The sequence below is a fragment of the Pagrus pagrus genome (assembly GCF_965226575.1).
Source record: "Pagrus pagrus genome assembly, chromosome: 7".
In the NCBI taxonomy this organism is placed as follows: Eukaryota; Metazoa; Chordata; class Actinopteri; order Spariformes; family Sparidae; genus Pagrus; species Pagrus pagrus.
Genome location: NC_140191.1, coordinates 15,762,492 through 15,780,799, shown reverse-complemented (window position 1 = coordinate 15,780,799; position 18,308 = coordinate 15,762,492). Strand labels below are relative to the sequence as shown.

Sequence of the window (18,308 nt, the reverse complement as noted above, 5' to 3'; positions counted from 1 at the left end):
TTCCGAGTAATTATGTTTAAGGCAAACTGCACCAAATGCAACTGCTACACCTACATTTTATGTTTTTACCGAAACCTAACTTTTCAAATCTAATCACGAAGGTCTTTCAGCAATAACTGCACTCATCTATTTTTAAAACAGACTGTGAAAAAAGGAGGCTTCAACCATCTGTAGGTGACAAAAGTAAGCAGCCTTGAGCAGGGCCGCACATGGGCTCACACAAACATTAGATAATACCTGAAAATGTAAATGTTTGATAACAAAACATGACAATTTTATTGTGGCATTTCAATATCTTACTGCTGTTGGCAATCTAGACTAAATCAAGATTTTAAACAACATACAGACGGCACCAACCTGACATTTCTTCACATCTTGTGTGCATAGAAAGTGCTGCTCTTCATCCTCCAGGATCAGTGTGGGAAACCAAATCTTTGTAACATACAGTATATACTTTAAATAAAGGCTCTTACTTCCACATACGTCTGAAAATGGCATCTTTTAAGGACTGCTTTTACCATTTTGTGCTTTTAAAACTTTTAAATACCATTTATAATGGTATTGGAGTTGGTAAAGGCTACGAAAGACGCTCCACAAAGTGAAAATGAACTTTCTCTGCCCTTGCTCTACTCACCCTACCACATGATGATCGTTTTGTCACAGTCAAAAACCCAAAAGACACCAAGTTCCTTTATTCTTCTTCTCTCTCTTACTTCACTTGCGCTTTCTCAGTCTGTGTTCTCTACTCGACTTTCCAGATGGCTATCTTGCCGTCACGGCGTGCAGAGCCACTCAGGACGTAGCGATCTTCCGCAGAGCAGAGCGTCTGGATACTGTCCAAATGGGCCTGCAGCTCCTTTGACACAGTGTGGGTCTCTGGATCCATCACCAACACCTGACCTCTCAGCTGACCGTCACACTGACCTCCGACACTGCTCTGGCCACAACAACCCACCCAGATCTTAGGGGAGCAGAGGATAATTGATGATTAAAGGTGGTTAGTTACACAATTTACTAAAAAAAATCACAAGCAAGCAGAAAATTACAGGTAACACAGCACAGCTACAGTTTTAAGTATACATAAGTTGCTGAATAGAAGCAAAATTTCCACTGTGGATGCTTGTAATCCTAAAAAAAAAATTCATATTTCACATAAATTGCACCAAACAAATTAATCATTGCAAACACGACTCCATTTTTCTTCCTCACTAAGCTTTGTGTTCCCATGAACCACCATTGGAGGTGTTCAGCTCACATTACTGTACATATTCAAACAAGTTAGACCTCATCTATCATAGCTCACCTGGTCCTTGACTCGAATCATACAGGTGACTCCTGAACTTCCAGGCAGGGAGATTCTCTTGGTTGGACGTCTGTGGTTGTTAGTGTCCCAAAGACACAACTCCCCTGAGTCTGCACAGCCCGTCCACAACTGACCTCGCTGCAGCAAACACACAAAAACTTGACTCAGCCAAGGAAGTTATAATATTGCTGTATATGCACATCAAAGTGTTTGTAAACGTTGTAAGTATATACAACTTTTTTTTATACAACAGCCATTTACTTGCTGAATTAATAGACGTAATTTAGGCCAGGGATTTCAGAATCACCTCTGGGATGACGATAAAGCTGCTGAAGCTGCTGAAGCTCCGTAGGTCATCAGGAAGTGACATCCGTCTTTGTGGCGTCCCACTCTTTTTCAGTTCTACAATGCTGTCACCACAACCTGCACACACACACCCACAACCACACCCACACGCACACACACAGTGAAAAGCAATAAGATTTCAGTGTTGCTACTGTAGTTTGTTATTTGAGTGTTAGTGAGTGAAATGAATTAGCAGAACAACTGTTTAGGAGTATAAAGTGAAAGGAAAAGTGTGCACTCACAGCACCACAGCGTGCCATCATGGATCTGTATGGAGGAGAGACGGTCACAGCTGACGTAGAACTGCCGCTTCACTTTGAGACTGGCCGAGTCCCACTGCAGAATCGTCCCATCACAGCTGCAGGAGTATGTCTGCTGACTGGGAGAGACAGTTTAAAAATACTGGTTAGCTTATACGCTGCTGCAGCCTGTCCATTTAGACTCATCGTCATAAGACTGCTGTTAATGTTTAACCCGATAAAGCGATCATGTCTCTACCTGCTGTGCTGATCTCTGCTGTCCACTGTGAGTCCAGTCACTTCACTTCTGTGTTCAGTCAGCTGTTTGTTGCAGGACATGCTGTGAGTGTCGATGATGTAGACTGCGGAGTCCTGAGAGCCAATCCACACCTGCTCCTGGATCAATCCCAGCATGCAATTCTGCATAGATGAAGATACATTTTATTGATCCCATGATTGGATTTCACTTGTTATAGCAGTTGTTGTCACTAAGCGGGAAAAAGTTGTTAAGTGGCAAATAGAAATAAAATAAAAAATAAATGGGATGATCAAGTTGAAAGAATTGTCTCTTTTCTTCTACAAACAAAAACCTGTACTTTCAGAATAATGTTCAAGGTTAAAATTGTACACATACTGGTTTTGTGTTGGCTTTACTATATTAGGTTTAAATATGTAAAGTTTAAAAGAATCCCTCACTGATTTAGCGTTACACTCCTGTAGCGTAAACTCATGACGGGCAGTTATAGACAAAAACTATTAAAATCGATGCAGCAGAACCAGAAGTATCATCTTTTTCATCAAAAGCATTCTTCTTTCTAAAGTTGCCACGAGCTGCTGGCCTCAAGCAGTGATGAGAGGTCGGCTACAGAGGTCTCGTAAGCTCACTTCTTTATGTTCCAGATTTTTTTTTCATTGATCAACACTTGACTTCAGCTTCAAATGATGTCACTTGCGGCAGACTTTGCACAACTCCCTCTAGAGCCACAGAGATACTCTACATGACCTTTTAAACACACTCTGATGTGTAAAATTGGTGGAGATCCTCTTTATATAAATACTAGTCCTAGAAATAGACACAACAGCATGTCTGCTCTCACCAGCTGTGACTCTCCAACCTGGATGCAGTCCTGCAGCATGGACCAGCTCGCTGCATCAAACACGACCACCCTGCCCCCAGTGAGAGCCACCCACAGCTTTGCGTTCATCTCACCCTCTGAGTTATTGCAAGTCAACTGACCTGGAGAAAGCGAGAAAGAGACAAAGGCTGAGAGAGCAGGGAACCAGGGAATTGTGAGTGCTGACTGTAAGCAGTAAAAAACATAGTGCTCAGCAGGGTGGTTCAGTGTGGGGACACCACCACCATGAAAATGGGAACCCCCACACGGTTCACAGACAGGGCCACAGTATTCATAGATCTTCAGTGGAAATGGCATAAATACAAGGAAATCATTAAACTCCGATCTCTTCAAACCACATCAGTAGCCTGCAGATGCTTTTGTTCTCGGTCACAGTGTAAACACAGGAGAGACTAACAGAACAGCTTTTATCCTGCCTGCTAATACGCAGCACAAGACTTATCAGGTTATGTGGACAGGTTTTTACTGGAGCATCTGCTGCCATACAAACATTAACTAAGTATACACGTGCACACATGCTCACAGATGCATTCAAGTATTAGGTCTTCAGGCTGACACATGTAAACTGGAAAAAATTAACCAACTGAAAGACTGCAGAAACAATGCTGAAGTTTCCTTTCTCACCTGAGTGCTCATTACGATAATTCAAAAGGGGATGTTGGTATTTTTAAACCTGGCCTTTAATGACATATTTTTGCATGTGAATAACAAGGGGATCGACACAGCTGCAGTGTAATCCTTGAGGGCAATTTCGACCATCAAAGTTACGTCAAATGAAAGTGCTTGTTTTTGCCACCGACAGGCAGAGATTGTTATTCTAAGTGTCTGGCAACATTATGGAAAGGATCCCAAAAGAGACGGACCTTTTTGTTAAAGAGTAACCTACATGTTGTTTACCTGAAACAGTTGATATGACTCAAATCATGCAGACTCTATTTACAAAAGCAGTCATTTTATCATCATAAAAAGACAAAACATTATATAACTCAGCAAATCCGTCTTTGTTCGTCCTTCCACTGTGTTGTGTTTTAAGATGGTAAAATTACTGTTTCAGTGAGGAAAGGATTTTACTCTAACAAAATAGTGTATCTCTGTACCGATCTTTTCCATAACGTTTTCAGTCACTTTTTATAACAATATGAGCGTGTCGGTGGTAAAAACAAGCACCTTTAGTGAGCTTACTTTGACAGTCGAAGTTGCCAACTGAGCTGATCAACTGGAACAAATCCAAAACATGCACCCATTACACCCACAAATGTGTAAACATGAATACAGGAATTCCCCTTTGACACCATCTGACAGTAGGTACCTTGTGCCTTCAACAACCAATGTGCAGAACACAAGCAGCTGTGCAGTGAATTAAACAGAGAAAATAAAGCTCACAGAAAATGTGAGGCACATGATAATCTCTCCACTCTGACGGGGCTTCAGTGTGTGAAACTGATTATCACTGCACAAAAAACTTCTTTCATGCCCCGAGCTGTAAGGGACAGTAAATATCAGGGAGATATACTCTGTTAAACTAGGGCATTATTGCTCCACACAGTACCTGGTGTGTATAGCAGCACATGTACAGTCTGAGGTTCAGCCAGGTCCAGTGATGGGTTGATCTTGTGTTTTAAAGTCTCTGAGGTAGTTTTAGGCACCATCATGGGCACTGGTGAGGGACAAACACAGCGAATGAATGGATATGAAAGAGAAGGTGAATGGAGAGGGGAGGGGATAAAAAGTTATTTTCTGCACTTTTTAAAAAACCTATCGATTAATCAAATAATCAAGAAAAGAATCGTCAAATTAATATCCATGATAAAAAGACAACTTAGTTATATCAATCGTATGTCTGTAAAAGATAATGGTGATTTAGAATCAGAATGTCAACAAGCAAAATTGTATTTGTGTGAAAAGAAAGAGACAAAGCACAAGAAAAAGAAAAAAGCAGTGACCCCAGACCTTCATGTCTGATCTTGTCAAAGTAGGCCAGCTTTGAGGCAGAGGTGATGGACTTCTGGGTCTGCAGGCAGCCCATGACAGCATCCATCAATAGGACGTTGGTCAGAGCCTGAGTCATGTACTGAGGATCCTAGAGAGACAATAAATAAACCATACGTTAAAGAAATGTTAGTATAGTGCATGGAAATTGACTTACATAGTCAAAAAAGTAACCAAATCACTGCTGAAATTGTCATATGCAAATTTGCACCATTTGTCAACCCTATATATACTGTTACCAGCAGCCAACCCCACTACAAGAGTAATGGTGAAGTCACACTTTCACCAGTCTTTACAAAAACTTGCTGTCATCATTCACTGTAATTGAAACCAATGTAATTAACTAATTCCAGATGCTGTTTCCTGTTTTGGTGGCACAAAGGAGAAATTTGCTTTCTCCCAGCAGGCTTTGTTGTACCTTGTGTTGGTCGGCCATCTTGCGTCCAGCCCACATCTCTTTCACCACAAGGTTCCAGAGTTCAGTCTCCGTCTTCAGGTTGGCTTCAAACACCTCAGGCCTGCCGGAGGTGCGGATGCGAAGGGAAGGGATACGAACAAGAAGAAAGGGAGCTGAGGCAATCTTCACTTCCTGCACAGAGATGTGAGAGTTATTTATTAAAATAAGAGTGTAGGGTTATAAATGAAGATGCAAAAGCAAAACCTAATTTAAAGAAAAGGGATTAAAGACTCTTGACCTGTATCTCTCTGAACTTTGTGATCTCCAGGAAGCCCGGTCGTCCTTCGGTAAGCAGGAACAGGCGTTTCTGCGTCATGGCAATTTTACCGACGCCGCGGGAGGTCTTGACACACGACGACAGCTTGTAGACGCACTCGTTATTGTCAAGACAGTCTATGACCTCAGAGGGCAAGTTGACGTCTTGTGCCTCGGCCTCCGTCTCCTTCCAGAAGGTGTAGAAGACTCTGAAGAGTTCGGGGTCCACCTGGTTTGTCTCATCTGCGACAGAGAGAGAGAGGGATGCAGGCAGATGGAAAAACATATACAAGACAAAAACACAAACACTTCTACATCAAGGGAGAAGAAAAACACGTGCTGAACATGTACAGTACATAAATACACTGACACAAATAGATTAAATTAGTTCCACATTCAGCGTCAGATAACTCAGAATAGTACATATTGTTCTTCACGTGTTACTAAATGACCGTCTGACACAATAATTACAAAGCTTTCTATTTGTTGATCAGTCCTGCTGTCTGATTTTTTTTCCCAGATGGCCATGCATGATTGTCTTTCGCGTGTGATAAACATCAAAACAAAGACGGGGAACACTAAATTGAAAAAAAAAATATATGAACTACTAGGCTTCAAAGACTTTGTGTGAAGTGTCTCAGTGAACATGTGCTTACTTTAGGTCTGAATCCATTTCATGACCCTTGTGACGTGACATCAACCCTCTGTTTCCCTCATGTTCTCTGTCTTTACAGCTAGTTTGGAAAATTCTGCTGCTTGATTACTGTGAGTGACACCTCTCATGTTACACACAGTCATTTGATTCATTATATGAAATTCGTTGTATAAATATAGTTTCTAGTGCTGCTTTAATGAGCTCATTGATCCTATAACCAGTCCAGAAAATTCATCAAATAAGAAAACCACTGTAAAACAACTAATAAGTCGTCCCTGGGAGGCAAGTTTGACTCAACTTTGTTTCAAAATTACTCCCACTGACTCATGTGGCCAGTCTGAGGTAGAGGTTTGTCATTTATTTAAAGAAATGAATTATTTGATTCCAACCAAAACAGTAAGAAATCTAGCATTTTATAGTTTTTGACTGGTCACTAGATAATAATGTCATACACTGTATTTTTAACCATGAATCTGTTCCCTTTACTTCAGCTGGACACTGGTTTTGCATTGAGTTGTGGCATTTGACATCTGTGGGTGTGTGTGAGCATAACTAGACATTCAGTACAGACTGTACTTCATGCTTACAGAACATTAAAGCAGTGTAACGGATCATCTGACAGCTGCTTGATTCCACTATGTCAGCAACAAGTCATGAAATCGATTCGCATTCTTTCATGTAATGTCGGTTGAGAAACTAATTACTGTGTCGTCACTTCTGAGTCCACTGTGTCAGCTCACAGCACATCAAATCAACACTCCAGCATTTGTAAGTCTGATGTTTGATACTGCAAGATATCAAACCTCAAAAGTGATCTCCAGACAACATACGTCAGACTCTCCTCACTTACCGACAATAAGAGCATCAAATAAACGATGTATGGTGGCTACATCCCTGACAATCCCGCTCTCCTGGACGCAACGCACAAACTCTTCCTGATGCAGATGCTTTCGCGGAAGCTTAAACTTCTTGACGTGGTCATCAGGCTGCACCAACGGCTTTTCGTTCTCCGTCTTCACCTAACAGATGGAAAAAAGTCACGTCCATCACCACCAGTTCGACAGGACAGGAATAAAGGTCGAGTAAACTAACTGACCTTGAGGATGAGTCTCTTAAGTTCAGGTCGTCTCTCAGCTTGATGCCTCTCGTCTCGGTGCAGTGAGTCCACGAGCCATGTGACCATCTGTGTGGGGAAGATGGCGGTGTCTGTCTTGTAGAGGTTCTGGAAATCACCCAGAGCGTCCAGTCGCCGTGAACACAATGTGTTGATGAAACCACGCAAGAAGTAGAATCTACAAAGGGAAAACGCATGTTAAACTTTAAGTATTTGAAATCAAAACCAGAATTAACCAGTACAAATTGAAATGAAGATGCAGTAATAAGCATGACAGGGTTGTTCCAGAAAGGATGAGAAAAGAAAATACCTGGCCAGCAGAGTTGGGTCTTCATTTTGGGCAGAGAAGATGGCCTTGCCGAGCTGGTGGATCAGCTCACTGTAATAACTTTGGACAGAGTGGACTGACAGAGCTGCTGGGAAATCCGGGAGCATAAACACCTTTACCGGCTTAGGAGTACATCTCAGCGCTAGTAGACACAAAGAGAAACAAGGAAAGAGAAAATGAGGGGAGGAGGATGAGGTGACAGTAAGAAGGGGAGAGAAACAGACAAAGGTTTAATCTTTTCCAAGCTGTTTTGTCTATATCTTGACACTTCGTGCCTCTGCTTTGCCTAAACTTCCTCTGCAGTCTCACCAGGATCAGGCAGGAAGATCCTGGTCAGCAGCGTGTTTCTTTGGAAGCTTAAAGTTTGGTCGCCTCCGAGGTTTGGGAGGCTCATGCCCAGCCTCTTACTCAGCCTGTTTTCTGTAGTAGAGCTGTTTCTCCGTGCTTGAATCTCCTGCATGGTGGGTCTGCGTGGGACTTCAAGCATAGCCTTCATCCTAGATGACACATAACAGAATCTATGCATTGCGGGGGTACTTTTACAGCACAAAGAAAAGCCATACAGCATGAGGAGATTGCAGCGGTTATTTGGCCTCAGCTGTGGACTCATTGCGATCAACTAAATGTGGCCTCAGCGACTGGATTTATGGATGTATTTTCAGTGTACACTTAGTTTCAAGTTCAACTTCTCCCAGAACTAAAACAGACATGCAACAAGTCCTACCTTTATGAAGCTTATAATGTTCAGTTTTTGTTGAAACCATTTTAGAAAAGTGTTGATTCAACGTTATGGTCTTTGTTGAGGCTATGTGTGGTGCTATCCTGTGTTTGTAGGATTTTGTCAAGCCCCATTACATCAATGAGAGGGCACACAGACCAACTTTAGGCATATTATCATTTGGTTTGAGGCTTTTTAGAGGTAGATTTAACGACTCACCTCTGCATCTCAGAACGAGTGCCGAGTTCCATTCGAGCATAGTTGTCCATTTTCCTGTTGAGACGATCCCTGAGGAATGAATGGAAGATGTGTGTCTCCAACACCTGGAACACAGCCATGTTAATTTGAAAATGAGCATCTGTCTCAGCATGCCATGTCTGCTAAGAGAAGCCAATTCAAGCTAAAATAATAGAAAAAAAATCAGTTGTTTTACCTTCTTGTAAAAAAGCTGTTCAGATGGCTCTCTGGTTTTCAGGAACTCTTCACTGTTAAACACTCGATGTTCATAGTTCAGGTGACTTCCAACATCCCTGTTATATATACACACATACATGTATACATTAACAATATATATATATATATTTTAGGAGAACCATCCCATTAGATCTCAGTAAACAATGAACATCCACACAACCTGAATATGTTGATAATCAGTTCCAGTGTGGTCCTCTGGATGTCATGGTTGAGGCTCTGTTGCCACGCTCTTCTCTGTGCCCGCTGCTCACTGATCTCAGTGCAGCTTGCACGCTGGCACTGATACAGGTCAAAGTGTATCTTCAGGGACTGACATCTGCAAAAAACAGACTCATGATGTCTTAACAAATAGAAACGCATTCATATCTTTTGCTAAGATTGAGAAGAAGTTACTGGATCATTAAAGCTGTACATCTTCAGTCTTCTTTTAGTTTGTTCTAGACAGCTGTACTCATATTGTTCTTGACATTGTAGCGAGTACCTCTGGGTGAAGCACTCTGCAGCAGCCGGGGGAATCAATGGTAGGTCAAGAGTCTCAGAACAAGAAGTGGAAACACTTCCGTTGTCAATGTCGACTAGGATCAGATCATCTGTCTCCTGCACAGAGGATAATCAGGAATAAAATAAATCTTTCCCCTCTTTGTGTACTCACTGAGATGTCTCTCTTATGACATTATTTAACAAAAAAAATCCATGTTACTTCTGTGATCAAGGAAAATGTAGTGAACACAGCCAAAAAGAAAAAAAAATGTAATATGTAATATAATCAAATGTATATGTTTTGTGGTCAAAGATAGAAACAATAGCAGTGCCATGCCTCTAATAATCCTTAATAAGTCTGAAGCAGAAGGCTTGACTCTTTCCTGCAATTCACACTCACTCATTTCATCATAATTTCTGAATCTGAGATCAATATAATGAATGAAAAAATTGCCCAACGTACATCATTCAGTTAATTTTACTGGAAGCTGTAACTCATTTGGAAGGCCATGTACTCACAGCAGCAACCTCTTCTAAATGTCTTAGATGGCAGCCCATGAGGAAGGCAGTAGGAACCATGAGAAAGTCCAGCATGCCTGTGGCCAGGACAGGAACATAAGGCTGCTGCCATGACAGAGGCTGGAAGAAAGATCAGGGAGGTATGAATGGACAAATGAATGGATCAAATGATTTAAAGCAGTGGTGGCTTGATGAGCGATTATGGAGGATTCAAAACCTTTCAATGCTGTAATCATTCTTAAATTATTGTTTCTAATAGTGGGGCATCATTTCAAACTGAACGTAATGGCTTGACTTGCCATTAGATCAGTATCATAATATTAACTGGATTGTGCTAAAACTTTTTTTTTCACAATTTGCATTCAGTTTCAGCACCCAAAGATACACATTTATACAAAGCGGACTTTTATTTTCCTGAATATCAACAGGAAGTTCCTATTAAAAGGCTTCCAACTACAGCTCTGCCCTACTTTCCCCTTCACTTGCTTTTAAAGCCAATGTTTGAGTCTTAATGAAATAAAACAGCAGGAAAAACTTAATTTAAAATCACAGTTATGCATTAAATTCAATAAAAATCAAGTTTTAACAATACTGTGCCCTTTCAGATGTTTTCAACTGACCTGCAGAAAATGCAACAAGCTCTCTGCCACCAGTGTGAGCCTGGCCCAATCAGCAGAAAATAACACCACCCGCTGCTCCTGCAGGAGACAGGATAGCACCTACAGAGACAAGGACAAAAAGTAGGACAACCAGAGAAGTGATAGTTAATGTGAGCCTCCTCCTGTTTCAATAACACGACAGGTGTGTGTGATACCTGCAGTAGCTGCTGTGGCCGGAAGCAGAAGAAAGGCAGATGGAGGTCTAAATCTACAGCTGGGAGTTCTTTGTCTTCTCTGGATGGTAATACAATGGTCAGAGGACGCAAGGTGAACATCTGCACAACACACACAGGGTTATAGTTTGTCCTTTCGTGAGTATGAATACATGTAAACACATATACAAGTATGCTACCATTACCTATAGTAGTTTGTTAAATCAGTAACATGAACATGATAAGTGTTGGTTAATGATATTTTGAATGTAAACATTTTTAGGACCTGTAACCACAGAGAATGCATCTTTATAACTGCAGTTTGGCTTCACAATTATAGTGAAATAATCTAAACAAAGCAGACAAACAAACACACCAAATGTAGCTGTCCAGGAGGGGGGATAGGCACCAGTGCCAGTTTGGCTGCAAACTCCTTCACTCTCTCCTCCATGTCTGACAAACGACAGGTTCTCAGCTCGATTAAAAGACTAACAAAGCAACAGAAACAGACAGAGAGACTGAGGGATTCACAGAGCTGTAACACCAACAAAACTTGTGATAAGTTTTGATCCAGTTATTTACAGAAAATCTTGAAAAAAAGATTAATAAACACATAAGTATTACATCTACGCTATTAGTCTGTTGACAAGTCCATTTAAGCGCTCATGAACAGAAAAATATTTCAACCAAAACCCCTTTGAGATTTTATTTAGGCAAGCAGTTTAATTTCCTGCATTTCTCACCATGACAGACAGTCTCTGATTGCAGTGAAGTAAGGATACTTGGATATGACACAGAAACTGTAGGCAGTGAAAAGTTGAGATGACTTGAAGGACCCAGCTCCATTCTGAAAGACAGATGTCTCCTCCTGTAAAAACACAGGAAAGACATTGGTGAAACTCGTTTTCAAGTATTATGTCTTTTCGTTTTCAAGTATTATGTACCTTTTTTATATAATGACACATGCCAAGTTATCAACGATTATGGCCAATGCAGTGTATCTAAAATTACTTTGTCTCTGCGTTAGGTTAGAGATCTGCTTGGTGCAGCAAAACACAGTTGGGATTTAGGTAAACTGATATGTGTGAAGTATGATGTGAAGTCCTGCGTACCAGTATCGGACGGTAACACTGCATCACTACTCCATGGGTCTTGTTGCCAAAAACATCAGTGAAAACCAGGAAGTGGAACTGCTCATCCTTCTGTTCTTTGGTTACTTGGAGCCCTCCTGATAAAGAGGATAGAAATATCAGTTCATGTTAACATGTAGGCAAATCACAAGATGTCAAGTCTGTGCTACTAAATGGCTAAAGGATATGCATGCAAACAATTAAATATCTTAATTTTTTAACCCAATTTCTCAGTAATTAAATTATGAAGAAAATATTTATGCAAAAAAGGAACTTTTTGATAAATCATCTTAATGTGGATTTGAGAGTTGTTCAGTGTTCATGTCAGTGTCCCGGATCTGTCAGTTGAACAAATAAAAAGTAATGCTACATTACAACAATCCATTTAAGACCAGGAAAAGACAACATATATGAAATATCACAATAACACACACATAAAAATTCCCAGCTGATATCAAGGTTCATATCAAAATATCAATTTTATATTTATCATCAAGACTGAATTATCTATATGTTTTTTCCTCATGAAACTTAACTTATCCTTGTCTAAATGGAGACTTGCCTGTGTCTGTTTGTGTGTGTGTGTGTGTGTCTCTGTGTGCCAGTATATCCAATACCTGGAAAGCAGAGTTGAGGTAAAGCCATGAGGTCGATGTCTTTAGGGACAATTACATCTTCACTTCCTCCTCTTCCATCTGCTCCTCCACCTGCAAATATGTGAGGGGCTATAATAACATAAAACAAAGTTACATATATCATCAATGATAACACGATACAAATCAGAAACTTTGAGGAAACCAACATGTTTGTTGCTCCATGGATAAAAGTATCGCACCAGACGAGCAGGTGACAGACCTTGACTGGGAGGTAGTTCCCTCTTCTTCCTGAGAAAGGATCGCCGCCTCTTCCCATGGGACCTCGCTGCTTTGCTCTCAGCTTGCGACCTGCTGACGAAGGGAGGCGCCAGGACATGCAGTACCTCAGGCTCCAGCAGGAGGTGCTCTGGAGTTCCATTATTGTTAATTTTCTGAGTGGGAGATACGAAGGGAAGGATTGACTGGACCTCTATTCTTATTATAATTAACTCTGATACATGTTATATTAATCTACATTACACATATTCTACATACATGCCTGTGGCTCATTTAATGGGAGAGAGAAGGAAGATGTTGATTAACTGATCCTGAAACTCAGATGTCATCAACACTTGTGGCACATTATTTTAGTTGTCTGGAACAATGGTCTCTGTGTTTAATTGCACACTTATTTAAAGCCAAAGATGGTCTTTCTTAGTGAGTCTAAAATAATAAAGTACATGGTACATGACCTGGTACATGGGAAATCTGGATACAATTCTGCCTTTACCAGATACTGACAGCTGTGATACAGTCAGGAAACATGGAAGAGAGAGGCTTAACATTACAGGCTGGAATCGAACTGGGAATGTTGCAGCCATATGTTTTGCCTCGAGGTGTGTCAGGCTGCATTTGAAGGCAAATACCTGGTAGACCTCCCTCAGTTTGTCATCAGATGCTCCCACCACCACACAGGCTTCCAGCAAAACAGGAGGCAGACAGTCCACCATCACTGACACCTGCTCAGGGACCCAGTTGGACCAGCAGAACTGGGCAGAGGGCCAACTCCAACCTGCTGGATCGCAACCACTGAAAGTAACAGAGAGGAAACAGAGAGACAAAAGTAAACATAAACAGATAACAGATGATACATTTCTCTCAATTCATCTTTCTGCATGACAGCAGCATCTGTCAGCTAAATAAAGTCACAACATGACAGAGTGGTTGTCGCAGCTCATTATCAATGCTGCTGTTTTCATCTACAACAACATCTAAAGACCCTGTCAGACATTTTCCCACCACAGGTTTATTCAGAGTTGTAGGGTACAGAAATAGCTTCTCGTCAATTATCACGGCTACGAAACTCACATAGAACCAGAAAGAGTTTAATTTGATTTTATTACATCAGAGATTACGTTGTGCCATTATTATATTTTCTACAAAGTGTCTTACAGGAGTTGGACAAGACTGTGTAATTCATGACATATCGCATCATTTTGCAATGCACTACTTTTGACACTTTTCTCCAGTGCTGCAGTTGTCCAGTGTTCAATTACTCCATGTCCTAAATCTATGGTTGTACTATGTGTATCTGCAAATAAATCCTACTTTTCACGTCTCAAAAGCTGAACAAATTAAAAAAACAAAACATCTATCACTAAGGCAAGCATTATTTTTCTTATTTTAATGTATTCATTTTTCAATACTGTCGCCCAGATGTTTGGTCATGAGGTGCTAAGTTTTTTTTACCTTTCTTACAATATATCCCTAAAATAACATCTGGTGTAGTTCTTACAGGTGAACCAAGGCAGACACATTTATCTAAAGCTCTTAACAGCATCTGGTGCCCTGATGAGAAATGAAATCCCGTACACTGGCCCTATTAGTCCTGTGGTCTCTTAGTCAGGCATCTCTGTAATCAGGCTACAAAAGGCTAATGGTAGCACATGACATCACAACTAATTACTGATGCAGATAAAGCTGCTGGCTGGATGCTCAGGGAGTCCTGTAAGGATAAAGGCACAAGCCGCTTTTATGGTCTAAAACATGGCTGGAATTGACTATTTCGTAGAGGCCTACACCTTGGATGCAACCCCAGTACACCCAACCTCCCCTGTCTGGAGAGAGGACATTTAAAAATAGCGATAGACATCTTTTGGACTGTGCAAATGTTTCAATATATTTGAAAGAAACCTTGAAGAAATGCTACTTCCAATTTGAAACTCTAGTTTATTAATGAGCAGATAATGACAACACTTTGTGGGAGAAGAGTATAGTATAGAAGAGTTGAGTGTATAATGGTTGATAAGATACAGTAGGCAATATTAAATACTAAATTAAATGCTGTCCAAACTGCAATATCCTGGCTAAGATTTGAGGGCACAAACAATAACAAAGTTGGAAAGCAAATCTTGAATCAGTCCATGTTTGAAAAGATCAGTGTGGACAGTCTGGACGGTGCATTTGAAGGGACTTCATGACTTTTACTGTGATACAATGTCTACATTTATCCATCCAACACACTGTGGTATTGATTACTGCTGTGTGAATATGTGTCTGGAACAAAATATAATTGCTAGCAGATTGTCAGCTTGTCATTTGAACTCTGTGGCGCCAGTGGCAACCATGAAGTCAAATCCATATGAGTAAAGGGGAAAATAATGAGATTAGTTGAACTCATTTAAGCTATGTGGGGCAGGAAACATGATGTCACTCATCATTTAATTAGTGTTTCTCAAAGCACATCCACTTACTGAGATAAAGCACAGAAACATTTCTTCTGCTGCTCTTTCTTTGTACAGCCGAGTCATCGCACGGAGGAGCAAATTGTTTAAAATCACATTTTCCCTCTTTCTCGGTATGGTCTCTCCTTGGAAAAGTAGGCTAATGTGTGCAGAGGAGGATGGATACAAACACACAAAGATCCAGACTGTAAGGACTTGTAACTGGGCCACAATGAACGGTAACATCAAGTTGACCTTAAAACAGCTGCAGATGAAGACTTGTCGCGAGGTGCAAGTAACATTGTAAAACTTTCCTTACAGCGAAGGCACTTTTCTGGCTGAGTTGCACAAAATAACTTAAAGCGCTCTGCCCGGGAAGTACTGTACTTATGCTTAAATATTTATCCCCATCTCAGTGTAGAAGATTGCTTGAAATTGTTTGACCACTGCAATAACCTTTGCCACAGTCTAGCAGTCCTCAGCAGCAAGAATGCACTGCATAACTGAACTGATGGCCCATAAAAACAGTGTCACATGACCTGCAACTGTCCATTTATTATCGGACGGAGGATGTGATAAAATCAGATGATCCTTGATAATCAGGGAAAATTCCTCATCAAAGCCTAACAACAGACCCATTTAGTGTTACGACTTCTTGTAATATCAAAGCACCCTTAGAGACACAAAATGAGGAGGTCGAGCTCGCCAAGGAATTTAAATTCTGGATCAAATGTGCCTTGAAAACCAGTGATGGAACGTAACTATGTAACTTGTTTTTTGCTCGAGTATTTCCATTTTCTGCTACTTTATACACATATGACAATATCATCTGACTAATCCAGCAAAGATGTTTGGCCTTGTCTTTTGTTTTAGTCCATCAGCGTGCCTTTTCACGAGTAGCTGAGTATCTGATAGTTTGTTTGTTCTTTCTTTTTCTACAGTTATGGTTACAGACTCTCTCTCCACGACCCACACTTGTATCTTGAGGGTTATTTATTTGCCAAAAAAGGGACACAACACACAGTAAACAAAGTTAAAGATAGATTTGATTGCTATCATATTTTTTTTCTATAGACATCGCAACAATACCATTTCCATGAATAAGTTGGGCCATGATAATATTTTTTTTCTGACGGACCTTAGTGGCAACTGATAAGAAAAACACTGATTCTGATAATCAGAAAAATGCAGAATATCAGATCCAATCAGTCACTGACATTGCCAATCAGTTTATACTTCAAGTATGTAAACTTATGTATAATTTACTTTACTTGTACTTTTGATACATAAGCACATTTATTGGCAGGAACATTACTTTTGATATCAGATACTTTAAGACTTTAACTCAAGTGCTATTGTTTTTATCACAGTAATATTATAACATGATATCTTTACTTTTACTCACTATTGAGTACTTTTTACAACACTGTTTAAAACTCAGGAATCCAGTGTAAAGAGCTGAGGAGCAGGAAAAACCACTACAGATGAGCATTTACACAAACGGAAGCAAATGAGGAAGACATCTGACCTACAGGACCACTTAGATGGAAATAAACAGCAGGTTATAAGCACAGCATTGAAGTGAAGAGCAGCTGACAGTCTCATGTCTCCAACTTTTTTATCTCTGATCTGCCCCCATGCAAATCTAGATAATTGTATCAAACAGAGGCTTATCCAGTTCTCGTGAAGAACGGCATGTTTAGTCTTCAGCCATTTATATCTTGAGCATAGTAACACGACTTTCTTTCACTTTTCCATCCTTTTTTTACAAGAAGAATCTAAACCATAGAGGAACTGACTGGTGTTGAGGTTTACTTAAAAATAGGTCTGTGGCACTTAACAACAAGACAATCATTGTTTATGCTATTCTTTGATTGAATTTATCCATTTAGGTACTAATGTGTCATGGTTGAATCACTGTCATGCTCTTATGATCCCAAATAACACATTTTTGCATTTAATACAATTGTGTTGTCATATTTCCGTGCATGCCGACACACCACAGGTCAGAGCAGGTTAAAAATTGAGGAAATAATTTAGCATTTAGCAGAAGTTCACTGTTACACTGCAGCTGCGACATGTGACCCTGCGTCACAGGCTGCACAGGTGAGAGGATGCTTGTCCAAGGTACACTCTGAAGAGACGATAGTTAACTTGTCATTAAAAGTTGAGACTTCTTTCTCAGCTCACTCACCTCCTCACAGACGACCGTGCGGCTCCTCATTCACCCCCGGTCCCGTTCATGACAGCAGCCCAACGATAAAGCCAGCCCGGCCGGTGTTGTGACGAGCTTCGTTTCCCCATCACGGTGTTTGCCCCTCTTAGCCACGCCCCCCGTCCAAACTGCGAAGGGAGCGCGCGTTCACAAAAAGCTCGCCCCCGAGCTGTTGTGCTCGTGCCACAGAGGCACTGTGGAGAAAGCTGAGGTTCAAAACTGACTTTTGTTAGCGAGTTTTATCTGAAGATGTTGTATTGTAGAAGTGAAACCCAAATTTCTTGACTGTCTAGTTATATTTTTAAACTGGGACAACAGCACATATGTTTGTGTTTGTATGTCTTTATTAACACAACCAACTACTGTTATTTCTATCAATAAAAATATTATATCTGTGAGAGACTTTTCATTTTGAATATTATAGACTTTTGGAAGAAAGTATGCTCATTCATTTATAGGCTAAATATAAATCGCTATTTTATAATATTTGTCTTAAATCCAGCTCCATTATAGCAGGTAAAGCACATCCTGACAGCTTGGAGTATTACTGTCAGATACTGTTCCCCCTCTGTTCAATATGAAAGGAGGCTCAAATTCATACTGCTGACTTCTTTCCCCACAACAGATAAGTCCTGTGATTTTCAGGCTGATATCATTAAATTTGACCATTTAAAACAGTTCCCCCTGTTGTAAATGGTCAAATTTAATGATAATATGTATATATATATATATATTAGGGCTTACACAATTCACTAAAATGCAGTTACGCATGTTTTTAAACTAAGATAAATAATAAATATTAGCTATTTTAACGATTTCGTTCCTACCGGATACCACCGGAA

The 18,308-nt window shown here is 40.4% G+C and overlaps 1 protein-coding gene across 2 annotated transcripts; it reads right to left on the bottom strand.

The window, feature by feature from the left end:
- Nucleotides 1–246: 246 nt before the first annotated feature.
- Nucleotides 247–17,573, bottom strand: LOC311260154 (DENN domain-containing protein 3-like). 2 transcript variants are annotated; one of them, XM_084357668.1, is made up of 28 exons: nucleotides 17,446–17,573; nucleotides 13,455–13,617; nucleotides 12,809–12,980; nucleotides 12,571–12,678; nucleotides 11,936–12,051; nucleotides 11,567–11,691; nucleotides 11,200–11,311; nucleotides 10,827–10,946; nucleotides 10,633–10,731; nucleotides 10,013–10,132; nucleotides 9,495–9,610; nucleotides 9,174–9,329; nucleotides 8,973–9,069; nucleotides 8,759–8,862; nucleotides 8,131–8,318; nucleotides 7,804–7,963; nucleotides 7,476–7,671; nucleotides 7,230–7,398; nucleotides 5,708–5,967; nucleotides 5,431–5,601; nucleotides 4,974–5,103; nucleotides 4,573–4,680; nucleotides 2,985–3,124; nucleotides 2,147–2,307; nucleotides 1,891–2,027; nucleotides 1,611–1,726; nucleotides 1,304–1,441; nucleotides 247–961 (listed from the first exon to the last, which is right to left on the bottom strand). In XM_084357668.1, exons 2-28 carry the CDS (start codon nucleotides 13,536–13,538, stop codon nucleotides 743–745), a joined length of 3,822 nt encoding a protein of 1,273 aa, XP_084213794.1. In that variant the 5' UTR covers nucleotides 13,539–13,617; nucleotides 17,446–17,573; the 3' UTR covers nucleotides 247–742. The 2 variants fall into 2 exon arrangements, with proteins under 2 accessions (XP_084213794.1, XP_084213795.1); XM_084357669.1 differs by lacking the exons at nucleotides 11,200–11,311; nucleotides 11,567–11,691; nucleotides 11,936–12,051; ... (2 more) ...; nucleotides 13,455–13,617; nucleotides 17,446–17,573 and adding an exon at nucleotides 11,030–11,049.
- Between the last annotated feature and the right edge of the window lie 735 nt (nucleotides 17,574–18,308).